At 33.2% G+C, this 10,206-nt stretch overlaps 1 protein-coding gene across 1 annotated transcript in view; it reads left to right on the top strand.

Annotated features, from left to right (window-relative positions):
- The window catches only part of LOC117115408, an 11,638-nt gene extending 4,069 nt beyond the window's left edge, over positions 1-7,569 (top strand). The window contains exons 2-3 of the mRNA XM_033259185.1: positions 2,047-3,378; positions 3,463-7,569. Of these exons, the coding sequence (XP_033115076.1) occupies positions 2,166-3,365 (1,200 nt within the window). The 5' untranslated portion in view covers positions 2,047-2,165 and the 3' untranslated portion in view covers positions 3,366-3,378; positions 3,463-7,569. The remainder of the gene's footprint in view (positions 1-2,046; positions 3,379-3,462) is intronic.
- Positions 7,570-10,206: the final 2,637 nt, after the last annotated feature.

Here is a 10,206-nt window from a genome sequence, read left to right as displayed (position 1 = left end):
GAAAGGGATGGGGAGTGGGATCATACAATATCTTTCGATCACTACACCAGATGAAGAATATGAAGTCATAACAGTATTGTCCTTCTATACTTTTTAATAATTATACATTTTGATTCACAATACATTGAAATAAAATTGAATTTGAAATGGTCAAAATATTGAAACAGAAAAAAAAAATATCTACCGGTATATTAAAATGAACTTAATAATTTATTTGGTTTCTATTAAGTGTGAAAATGAAATAATTCCTGCACGTAAACAAAGAAATACATAACAGTACATACGATCAATATGATTTATTATGCTTGTAGATAGTTTTAAAGGGTAACATTTTCCCTTTAAGTGGAATTTGAATGGATAATAATGTGGGTACCCTTGTAAGCCATCAAATATACAGAAGATTCTCAATTAAATTAAAGTTTACCTATTAATTATGGCAATTAAATCAGAGATAAGCCTGTGAAATTTGAGAATCTTTGCAGTATGAATTCTACCATAGAGGGCACCCTTTCATGTTAATAGCTAGCTTTGCTATAAAGGTATGCATCATGGGATTCAACCCAGACACCTAAATTCAAAGCTGAGCACCTCACCACTATGCTACATTTAATTTCTAGTCATTATTAGACTTAATGACCCCAACACGAAATTAATCATAGATAGATGTAATTACTAATTATAAATATAATTATATGTCACCTTTAATGAGTGGGTTAATGAGGTATTATATAATGTCACATCACGAAAATTAACCATCGTTTAATTAGGTTTGTAGTGTATAATATCGCATAATTTGAGGTCTTGGAAAATGATTAAATGCAATCTGTTGTCAGTGATACTTGAGCCAAAATGAACTGCACCATAAAGGACTGCTTATTAATTAGATTGATTGATGGTAAAGTAAAATGGGTCCCACCATATTGTAGTAACTAGAACATTTGTGCCAAGGACTATCCAGGTTTTCAGAACTGGTTATCAACTGTAAAGATGAGACGTTTTATACCTTTGTTTAAAAACCTGCCGTCAACTGATAATGACTTCAACTTTTTTTACAATTTTATTTCTGGCCTTTTAGCATATTTGCAGTAAGAAAAAAATTGAAATTTATTTTAAATTTATTATTACTCTAACAGGATCTTGAATAATAAACTTTCTATTATTTTTTTACCGCAAATGCTTGCCTTTTTTTATTTGTCTTAAAAAAAAATATTACTTTTACCTTCTTATCTGCTAGATGCTTTTGGCGGAAGCCGGGCATTTTGCAAAAATATTAGAGAAAACAGTGGTGTTTTTTTTTAACATTTTGTCCGGTTCTCTAAAGATATTTTAAAATAAATTTCACTAAAGAAGGTATAAAAAGACTTTAGATTGAACAATGTTGATGCATTGTACATGTTGTGTCAGACCTTTCCATATCAAATCAAATGAAATCAAGAGAACTCAGGATGTTTCAATTTAGCAGGCACAAGAGCATGAATACTTGTGACTGGCACTTTAATGAGACTTTTCTAATCGTCAGTTGGCCAATTATCTGATGATAAATAACAAACACAAATTTGTATTTCTTCTAATTCATTTCATTCAATTAATTTTAATCAAAGGTTTCACAGAATTCAAGTTCTACCAAAGTTGCCAATTATAATGAGGTGGTTATATCAATAATAAAGTTTGTTGATTATCAGGTTTATGCTTGTTTATCCAAATTTACATATATCTTGTCTTTATTTTTTCCAGGTGAGGTGAAAAACAGGATGGATTTTTGAAGGATCTTATACCTGGATCAATATTGGCACTTATTGTAGTTTAGCATCTGCTACAGTGAATGAGCATTACTAAAAGAAGAAACAGGTATTAAATAACCTGAGAAAACGATTGAAATAATGCACATATCCATGCTTAACTGAAGGCACTACTGCCCTTTGACCTGTCTTCAACACACTGAAAATTTACTGAAATTACAAAAGCAGTATTGGAAAAAAAAATAGACTTAAAAAATGGAAATTCACAACAGGACTTGGATTTTAATTGTTGTCTTAAATTTTCTAGGACGCGTAGTCACTCAAGAATTTCAGACGCACCCAAGCAATGTTCGTACAAATGCTGGTGAATCAGCCACTTTCTTTTGTCAGTGTCGTCATCTCAATGAGGGTCAAACATTAGGATGGATGCGTGATCAAGAACGAATCTCAAATGGCAACAGATTAATAGTAGACTTGGAACGTTTCTCATTCCGTCTCGATTCTTATGGATATATACTTGCTATAAATAAAACAAAACCCTCTGATACAAATAAGTATGCATGTGCAGTGTTCTCAGGTGACAACGATCACCCGGTTTTAAAATCGCAATACGGACAACTTAAAGTGTGGCAAAAACCGAGCCCTAATTACCCAACTTGTAATTCTTCATCCAAAGGCTCTCACTATATAGAAGGTTCTCAAGTAACCTTAATCTGCACAGCAGAATATTTAACGCCGCCGGCCCAACTTCAATGGTTTTATAACGATGAACCTATCAATTTTGAAACAACAATTTCAAACGATATAAGTCACGTTCATTTACAATTTTCGTTTGATGCATCAAAAGAATATTATAATGCAGAATTTAAATGTATGCTTACGACAGAATACGACTCAAGCATCCGACAGAGTTGTACTACGGCGCCATTACAAATCGATTCCCGACCAACGGTGAATATTGAGCCAGTGTTTGCAACAGCAGGATTAGAAGTGTCAATATTGTGCAATGCAACAGGAACTCCGGAGCCCTTTATTCACACATGGAAATTCATTCCAGATATTGAACAGGAAGAATACGAACAGGACCATTATGGGCGCAACCTTCGTCTCATTAGTCCACGCACTCGAATGAATGGCACAATAATTGAGTGCATTGCATATAACACCGCAGGGTATGGTAAAGATCAAACTCTTCTCATTGTTCAAGGTATAGATCCGCCGGAAGAGGACGATGATCCAATTCTTGAGCAACCTCCATTTCAAACTGATCAGAAATTTACATCCCTTGAAACGAACACTGTTGCAATCATCTTTTTAATCGTAGGAATATTTTCAGTCATTATTGTTTTCTTCGCTGTGATACCAGTTTGTTTCAGGCCTGCATGTCGTGAAGTCGTGGATGCAAACGGACGCAAAATACCTCAACCAGACGTGTATTTTGAACCGAAGGACAGAGTTTTACCGCCTGTACCGAGTGAGGAGCAGTACGCTTCATGGCGGAGGTCAGTTGCAGTACAAGTGTCAGACACTGGGGGAGATTTAGATTCCACATATGCAGAAGTTTTGGAGGAGATTGAAGACAAGGAATTGTCAATAATATATTCCCGTAAATCTATTTATATTTGAATTTAAATGATGAGGTGCAGTTTTTTTTTTTTGTTTTTTTTTTGTTTTTATTTGAATTTAAATGATGAGGTGCAGTTTTTTTTTTTTTTTTTTTTGATGTGATTGTTTTGTTGTGTCAGGCTACACCAAAGAACATTCGCAAACAGTTGTCGGTGATGATGAAATAAGAACAGCAGGTAGAAGACATGGCCAATGCATCAATACCACTGTAAATACTGTATAATAAATATAATACTATTCATAGGTTTAACAAAAATTAATTTCTATTATACGATTGTTGATTTAAACACTGTTCTAGGAAAATATATATAAGATAATATTGCTTCTTATTGGGAATTTACTTTTTTAAACTTGCTGTATATTAAGGCAATTAAGGATCAATGCCATTGCATAGTTTCAACTTCACATTCCTAATTTGAAGGACAATGAATCAATCATAATACAATGCATACTATTATTTGTATTTTAAAAATAGACATAGTATCAGGACTCGATTTAGTGCTACTTCATCGATTTTTTTCTCTAATATTAGATCAACAAAACAGAAAATCTCAAGATAATTTAAACTGTCTGTGTTTTAAGCTAATAAAAACTTGTCATATGTTTTTTAGTTGATATAAACTTACTGTAAATGATCTAATAAATGCCTCTCTTAAATATGCGCCACTTTCAAATAAGTACCGCACCAAACAAATTTGTTCTCAACTATCAAATAAGCACTGCAGTGAATTAATAGAAATATATTATACTTTGAATTAAGAGTACATATTACATTATGTGTATCACAAAATTAATAATAAAAGTTTCAAATCATGGAGTATACAGTAGTTCCATGGTATAACATAGGGCTCGATTTAGTACTAGTCCATCGTACAATGTCTAGTAAAACTCCTCTGGCCTAGTAAACCTACCTTATTACTAGCCCGGTGGGCCAGTATTCAGATATAAACTATTGCTTTAAGTATGCTTGACCAAGAACATAACGTTACTGATGTAATTGTAGCCAATATTTGAGCTAGTAAAATAGCCAATGGGCAAGTGAAATCTACAGTAAAACTAGCCCTGTGGCCTTGCCACCAAAAAGTTAAATTTGTTTAACACATGGTACCATATACTTTGTACTAAATGCCAATCTGAAATATTTCGCACACTTCTCAGTACTGCACTGAAGCCACCAAAAATATTATAAGTGCTGCAGTGTTTAGGCTATTTATGCTTATCCTTTAAATGAGCATTTCAATTTTTAATTTAAATTCTAAAGGTTTCTTGGCTTTTAAAACACAGACAGTATTCTATCTTCAATTGCCGGCTATGCTGGTACATGCTGTAGTAGGTGTAGATTTATGACACATAATTCAAATGTATGTTGACTTTGAAAGACACATACTTGAATAGGAAGTGTATATTGTCCCATCAAGGGAATAAGGATATAAAATTCTGAAAAATCAAATGGAACTGGCAAGTATCTAGAATTTTATATTACAGTATCCCAGGACTATGATTCTATAATATAAGTAATGAAATATCCAGATTCCAATCAAGTTTGGTTAACATTTTGATGCCGTCAGCAATCACATGAAATACAACACTCATATTTTTACATCATTTTTTAGATTCTGGATATAAACCAGTTCAATTTTCAGTTTCACTATCACAATCTGGAGATTTTTTTAAAGGTCAAATATATATTTAAAAAATCACAATTCTCGTATAAACTTTCTTAAAAAAAACCCAATTTATTTTTGTACAAAAATGACTACCAAGTTTAATTCATACAACCAAGTTTAATGTGACAAATACTGTACCTTATTTACCCATTATGGTTGAAATATGACATCATCTTACCCACATTTTGATATGATATGACATCATCATCATCATCATGCCCATATACAGGTTGTTAATAGCTATGTGGGGACCATTTGCTCTTAACCACTTAATATTTAAGATATTTTTTTTCTCAAGATACTCACTGGACAATGGTCATTTCTTACTTTCAATGATGAACTATTAGAACCCACCGATTTGTTTTGTTCTAAAATCGATTGATACATCAAAATCAATGGGATGTTATCTAGTTAATACATTTAGTGTAATATTAAAACCTCTTAACAATTTCAGTAAATATCGATGCTAACAAGAATCAATTGTTTTTTTAAATAATATTTTTAAGATTGTGAATGAAGTAAGATATCTCTTATGTGCTAATACTAGGCATATTCATATCAAGATTTAAAAATGGAGTGATCTGTACATTGTAATATCATATTACTGAGAATGTTTACACTTTTAACCAGCATATGAATGAGCATGGTCTCATCAATTATTAAGAGAATGACAGCCAGGATTTGTTTTTTTACATTTCCAATTGTTTTGATTGGTTTTTCTAGTGTTGTTGTTTTTTGGTACATAATGCACTGCAGTTGAGGCAGAGTTTTCAAAATCACAACATAAACATTAGGCAGTGCTATAAACACAATATTTACTCTGCATACCTGTAATTAAGCCCAGAACTGTTGTTAAGATCTATCTACACTATTACATTTTGGCTATGTTCTCACAGGGCTGCTAACGGTTAGCAGGTTCCGATTCCTGCTAACCGTTAGCTGCCGTGCGTCCATCCGAGAAAATCCTGATCCGGATACCAACAATATGATGATCGAATCAATGGCCAATAACAAACTAGAAATTGTAAATACATACGTGTACACACGCTCAACTTGCTAACCGATAGCGCTTGCTAACCGTTAGCGGTATCCGGATACCGCTAACGGTTAGCGATAACCGATCCGGCATTCTCACGCAGGTTCTAAAGGTTAGCGCTCACAGTTAGCTCCCGATCTGGATACTAGGGCTCTCTTGAGAACCAGGCTACTATGTGACAAATGTGTGTGATATGCCCACATTTGGACATGACGATGATGTCATATTACACCCAAATATGGGCATATCATTTGTGTGTTAGTGTGGACAGAGCTGTAAATTGTCTTCACAGGATGTAATATCAACCAATGAAAATTTAGGAAAGTAGCTAATTTAAATATGGATTTTTACATCATAGGCCTACATTGCTATTTTGGAAACTCCATATTAAACACTAAACAGAATTGTCAGTTTGACAGTTGTACAGACTAACATTAAACAAAGTGATACTAAATGTCTTAAATCAGATTGATTATGAAGAACATCCAGGATATGAAGTATACCAGCAGAAAGCTATAATATAAACAAACAGGATATATATAGTATTAAGAAGGATAAATTTACCTTAAGTGACGAACGTGCAGTAATTAACAAAAGTAAAAACAGGTTAAAGTAGCAGTTCCGAAAAACACTACACAATAATCAACATCTATACAGCCATCAGAGAATTGACGACAGGATATTTACATTATTAATGCGGTAGGAACAGTAGGTGAATAAACAACCAAATCCATTATTAATAATGAAAAACATGTGGGACTTAAGCTATGTCAAAACTATCATGTTTTTATATGAGATATACCTGTGTTTAGCCCATATATGGGTGTGATATGGCATCATCACAGCCATATATAGGCATCACAGATATATATGTCATACAAGAAAATTATAATATTGACAAAGAACCTTTATACTAGACATAATGTACAAAAATTTGATTGCTCTGTTGCAAACAGACAACCTATATGAGATATAGCTGAGTATGAAAAACAGAGATCTGATTATATTGTATAAAGTGTGAACACATAGGAAGAACAAACTTATGCCCTGTCCACACTACCTTGGTTGCATGTGGCAAATGTGTGTGATTGGCCCATGGGCATGATGGTCTATTGTCATTTTGTAAAACCTGTGTGGACAGAAATTAAGTGACTATGTTAAAGTGTACAATAAAAGGGTACATTTTTGCATGTTTTATATATAGACTAAGATTCCAATTCACTTGTCTTTTCAAAATTCTGTATCATCATTGAATTAAAATCAATATTGTTCATAACACATCCATAGATAATTACTTAATTACCTACAAAAAATAGGTGTGGATGCTAAATGGAATAATAATACAGTTGCAGCTTCACTATGTAAATAGCATATATTCTATTGCAAGAATAATTCTCTTATTATTTATAGTAAATTATGTTGCTGTTATGTTCTTTGAAAATTTATTTATCAAATATTGCAGGTCTGAAACAGATACAATAAATAAACACTATAAACTTAATCATGATTGTGGTCTCCTTTATTTGTTCACAATATATTTCAAAGCCCATAAAAACAAATATGCTATACAAGGCATTCACTCATTAACCATTAATTGACCATTTTATAGGCATAGAGCTCATATTGTACCTCATTTTAAGCAACCTTTAGGTGATCAAATAAGGGCTACTCTTGAGCGTTGCACCATACATTGCTTCCCGCTAAGAGGCACTCTCTGAGAATCACTGCGTCACTTATACAGTATTTGACAGTACATATAACACCGGGAACTTACTATACCCGAAGGTCGTCAGCCGACGCGATTCTAGGAAGAACGCAACACGACAAAGAGCGCACTACTGATGGTTTTTAATGACGATACGTTCAGGACAATCAACAGATGGCATCGCGTCATCTAACACTCAGCGGGAGCGGAGTTGGATCTGTCGTGCGACAGTTTACGCAGTGAGACTAAGCTTTTCACAACATGCATTTTTTTTGGTAAAAACATGCATTTATTTTTTTTTTAAGCGCTGCATTGAAACCTATAAAAAGTGTTAAAGCCAGGCTCTGTAGGAATTTTCTTTTTATGTGGGGGAGGAGGGAGAGGGGGAGAAGAGGGGAGAAGGAGGATAACCACCATTTTTTCCCACCTTTTTCCCCAGTCATTAAATATTTAAAATCACTAACTCATTAAGTGTTCACAAATTTGTCATAAAACACCCTTTTAGTGTCTTTGGAAAATATTAAGTGGTACAACATATACAAAATTTGGTTCCCTCAGGAGCCTGGCATTAAGTGTACTGGCATTTGTTTGGTCATCTATGGTATAATACTAGGGTACTAAAAATAATAATAATATCATGTAAATCAAGAACTAAAACAAAGCGAAATTTACATGATAATTGCTAGCTGTAAATTTCACATCGTTCGTATCTCTCTACCTACTGCCAACCTAAGAAAGTGAAAATAATATGGAAAAGGAAAGCAAGAGTATGAAGAAGAACTTCTTAAAGCCAGGCTCTGGAAGAAATATTTTTTAATTTGATATGTTGTATAATTGATTTTTCTAAGATATAAAAACCATATATTAACAAAAACACTCAAGAGTGGTTAATGAAATACAGATTTCTGAATATTTAAAAACTTGGGGAAAAGGTGGAAAAATAGTGGTTACGCTCCTTTCCCCCCCCCCCCTTTTTAAATATTGGAAAATCTGTATCTCATTCACTGCTTCCGAGTCAATTGTACTACATATAAACAGTTTTTTTTCCTCCGAGTCTGGCTTCAACACATCAATTTCATGCTTCCCTTCCCCTCCATACAAAGAACTATTAAACTTAGAGCAAATGTAATGATGAACCTATAAAATAATTGATTGCATGGGGATTGGATCACATCCCACGAGTCAATGTGATACCTTGCCTAATGAAAATCTCAGCTAATCTGTATACACTTCTGATAGTGCATTGTGTTGCTATATAAGGAAATGGCAATCAAAAAAAAAAAAAAAAAGAGGGAATGCCACATACAGGATTTTAACACTATACACTATGCCATCAGAGTAAAGTATGGTAACATAAATTAAACAATTAAATTAATACAATTTTTGATTAGGCCTAAAAAGAAAATGTTATGTTGGCCCCAAAAAATAGGATAGGTAGGTAGGTAGGGATTTTTTCTTTTTCCCATTTTTTTTTCTTTTTTTGACTGCCACAATACTGTATTCAGCAAAGGCCTTGAAATATATAAATCAATTAAATAAGCCCTTAAAGCCCATAATTGTCATATTTTTCACCCTTGGGCCACTTCTGAAACATTTTGAGTGACACCTGACCACGCCCACTTTGCTCACATAAACTCGTATTGTGAAATTTAAATAAAAATATCTAGGGTCGGTTGAGTTACGCCAACATAACATTTTTTTTAGGCCCTAGACTAATTTTGCAAAAATTCATAATTATCAATAATTAATTATTATTAATAATTAATTATATCCCTCATACATGGCATCCTATAAATATAGGGGCACTCCTATGAATTTCACCGAACTCAGGATCAAGCAACTGAAGATAATGAAAGAGAACTGATTTAATACATTTCTATGGGCATAAAACACAACAATTAAAATAATATAAACTTTGTAAAGTTTTACTACTTTTTTCGTGAGAATCAACATTAGATGGGTAGTATGGTCACTCAAATATTTTAATTAGTTGTGCAAAAAAGTCTAAAATACCCGTAATTCCTTGGGTATAAGCCTACCTCGTGTATAAGCCCATCTCCTACTTTGTGCTGAATTATATGTAGCAGCCTTTCCTCAACCAAAAGCCCTGGGTACAGTATGTCCTTTACAAAATATTCTCAGAAGAAACATATAATATTGGCTTTGAATTAGGAATACAGTAATTGAATTAGGCATTTAAAGTCCACCCACAAAGACAATTTTTTGTTCGGTGGGAGGGCACCACCAGAGGAACTACTGTATATTTAGAACTCGTTTTTTGTATGTATCTGGATCCAAGCCAAATATTATTTGCATTCTCTCCTTCAAAATAGCTGTGCACTTCACTGTATTATAAAATTTTCAAACAACTTCATTCGTCACTTCAAAAACTAAAAAAAAAAAAAAAAAAAAAAAAAATTTGAGGTTAAAAGA

The sequence above is a fragment of the Anneissia japonica genome, unplaced genomic scaffold (genome assembly GCF_011630105.1).
Source record: "Anneissia japonica isolate Jap-2015-1 unplaced genomic scaffold, ASM1163010v1 scaffold199_len4679917_cov187, whole genome shotgun sequence".
Lineage (NCBI taxonomy): Eukaryota > Metazoa > Echinodermata > Crinoidea > Comatulida > Comatulidae > Anneissia > Anneissia japonica.
The sequence above is the reverse complement of the archived record's forward strand: the minus strand, read 5'-3'. Positions and strand labels throughout refer to the sequence as shown.